Here is a 3071-nt window from a genome sequence, read left to right as displayed (position 1 = left end):
GTCACATGTTTTTATCTTTGCTGCGCCCTTACCGCTGCAGTTGCTTGGGGATTGGGGAAACTGTCAACAACATCGGAGAATTTCAACAACATTGGAGGTATTTTCAAAATACCTTTTATAAGACAACGCGCAGTGAAATGGGAGGAACTAGAGTTTATTTTGTCATAAGGTAGTGTGATTATCCATAACACGAAGTATTTGCTAGTCTAGTACTGGAGAAATTAGCGTTTGGATGAGCATCGTGAGCCTTTAAAGGTAAACCCCCATAGTACTTAACTTAGATGTAGTTTTGCCAGCTAAAATATCATATTATTGCAGTATTTAAATTAATGCTGTTTGTGGGTTTGCCAGTTAAAATCCCTTGGTATTGTTGCAATTAAATGCTCCGTACCTCTTACGTTTACTTGGTTAAAATATCTTATTATCCGGTTATTATTGTAGTACTTTAATTGCATGTACTCGTGTTTTTTTTTCGTATCGGCATCTCCCTTTATCGCAATCCTTATATACCTAATAGCAACATTCGTGTTCTTTTTGTGCTTAACTTATTTCTAGTCAATGTACTTTATGATCACCTATAATTGTCGCGTTTCCGTGATCATATCTGCCATGATTGGACGCTTCGAGTTACCGATGAATCGCATGTTTATTTAATATAAAAACAACCACCCAATCAATGTATAAGCACCGTATAATAATAATAATGTTTTTCATGTGTATTATCTCCCGTGAGTCCAATATGTAAAGCTTATTGAAATTGAGTAGTAGTTAGTTGTGTCGTTGTAATGCTACAGTATTCGCGTGTGCACGTTCGCGTGGTTGCGTGCGTGCGTGTGCACGTACACGTTCGTGCGTGCGTTCGTGTGCACGTACACGTTCGTGCGTGGGTACGTGTGCACGTACACGTGCGTGCGTGCGTGCCTGCGTGTGCACGTACACGTGCGTGCGAGCGTGCGTGTGCATGTACACGTGTGTGCGTGCGTGCGTGTGCACGTACACGTGCGTGCGTGCGTGCGAGCGTATGAACGTACACGTACGTGCGTGCGTGCGTGTGCACGTACACGTGCGTGCGTGCGTGCGTGCGTGCGTGTGTGAGCACGTACACGCGCGTGCGTGCGTTCGTGCACTCCAATGTGCTGTACATTACCGCAATAGATGAGAAGACCTGTTCCATAGACGAAATAGTGCAAATTGAACAAGTAGAACAAGAGGGGGAAGGCTACTGCTGTGTGCCTTCTATAGTGTCTCGCTCATTCAGTATAAACATAAGGCACAGTTCGTATTCCATGATTTCATCTAAGATTTACGTCGTTAAGTCTGAGCATCTGGGAATTAATCATAGATTTATGGCGGATGCTATATTTGTTAGTTCTGTCCTTGTCTATATGTGTAAAATCGGTGTGTCTAATTCTGTGATTTTGTCCATTGTTACAATAATGACATCGTGGGAAAGCTGTTGTGTAGAGGGTATATCAATCAACTCCACGCATGCGCACATGATCACGCAGAGTTCGATCAATAAACCCCACGCATGCGCACATGATCACAGAGAGTTGGATCAGCAGCACAGTGTAGGACCGCTTGTTGCTGACATTTCACAGGCGGTCATCTCTGCCTCTCTCCTGACGGATATCTAACGAGCTCATCCATACTATCACAGGAAAATCAACAAAAACAGGCGTCAACATTTGTAATATGCGCACAATGACCGGTAGCTTCAGGAGTATGCTCTTACTGCGTGATTTAAAGATCATCAGTGAGTTAAAATCTCACGTTACTTGCGTCGCGTTTATTATTTTATTATGCACGACAAGCTGTACAAACGCGGCAAGATATCAACTCCAATTAAAGGGACAAGCTGTGAGAGGTTGTCTTCTTCAGACGATGATGGTCAGCAGGATGTCTCAGTGTGCATTCTTTTGCGTCCGCACCCCGGGCTGCACCGGTTATAACATAGAGAACACCGCGGCAACCCAAAAACACTGTGAGTTGAGCGCCTACGCAGAAACTGACGTCGGCGCTGCAGTTGTCACCGAGAACAACTACGACTTCTATACGAAAGGTTAGTAATCATATTTTAATTGCGCTGTAATTATTTTTAGGTGTGTTAGTGAACGGTCTCATGAATTAAAAGGTTTTAAGGAATTAAAGGAAGGAATTAAATTGTTTGATTTCATCTCTATAAATTATAAACTATTAAACTGCGTTTGTAGTTTTTATTTTATTTTATATTTATTTGCCATTTTTGCTGCTTTGATTCTAAATAACGGTATCGGTTACCTCCGGACAATTAGACCCAGCCAATTAGACCCGGATAATTAGACCCGGGCAATTAGACCCGGATAATTAGACCCGGAAAATTAAACCCGGACAATTACACCCAGACAATTACACCCCGGAGAATTCCTCCCCATCAATTACCGCCATCCGGGGACAATCACTCCCGTACACTTACTCCCTGAGCAATCACTAACATCGGTAACCATGTTTCAGTAAACAGCGGAGAATGCCCTGCAGATTTCATAGAATTCCGTGGAAATTGTTACTACATTGAGACACTCAACACGAAGACTTGGCTAGAGGCACGTGACCACTGCATCAGCATGGGAGCCGACCACGTCAGTCTGGAATCACAGGGAGAAATCAATTTCTTGACGCGTCAACATCCCCGAAACTGGTGGACCGGTGGCAACCACATCGCAGCGGACACGCCGTGGGTGTGGGCTGCTACGGGAAGACAGGTAGACATGTGTGCACCTATCCCGTGGCTTCCTGGAGAACCTACTAATAATGATTTAGAAATCTACATGTATGCAACGACCAGTTATCAGAGAAATGATGCTGGGAAATATGTATCATCATATTACATCTGTGAGAAGTCGACATGAATCACATCTAGGCATCTGTCGTTATTTGTGGTTGTTATTTATTTATTTATTTATTTATTTGTTGTTGTTGTTGTTGTTGTTTATTTGAGGTTAGCGTTTTGCAATTTCGTAAGAGCGCCCGCCATATACGGTATTTAATTTCCGAGTTATTATCGTTCATTTATTTAGTTTATTTATTATATT

At 42.7% G+C, this 3071-nt stretch overlaps 1 protein-coding gene across 1 annotated transcript; it reads left to right on the top strand.

The window, feature by feature from the left end:
* The first annotated feature begins 1899 nt into the window (after nucleotides 1-1899).
* Nucleotides 1900-2888, top strand: LOC106815108 (C-type lectin domain family 4 member M-like). The gene is made up of 2 exons (XM_014819534.1): nucleotides 1900-2062; nucleotides 2494-2888. Exons 1-2 carry the CDS (start codon nucleotides 1900-1902, stop codon nucleotides 2886-2888), a joined length of 558 nt encoding a protein of 185 aa, XP_014675020.1.
* The last annotated feature ends 183 nt before the right edge of the window (nucleotides 2889-3071 follow it).

Source organism: Priapulus caudatus, unplaced genomic scaffold (genome assembly GCF_000485595.1).
Source record: "Priapulus caudatus unplaced genomic scaffold, Priapulus_caudatus-5.0.1 Scaffold1043, whole genome shotgun sequence".
Classification (NCBI taxonomy): Eukaryota; Metazoa; Priapulida; class Priapulimorpha; order Priapulimorphida; family Priapulidae; genus Priapulus; species Priapulus caudatus.
Note: the sequence above shows the minus strand (reverse complement) of the source record. Positions and strands in the feature narration are given on the sequence as shown.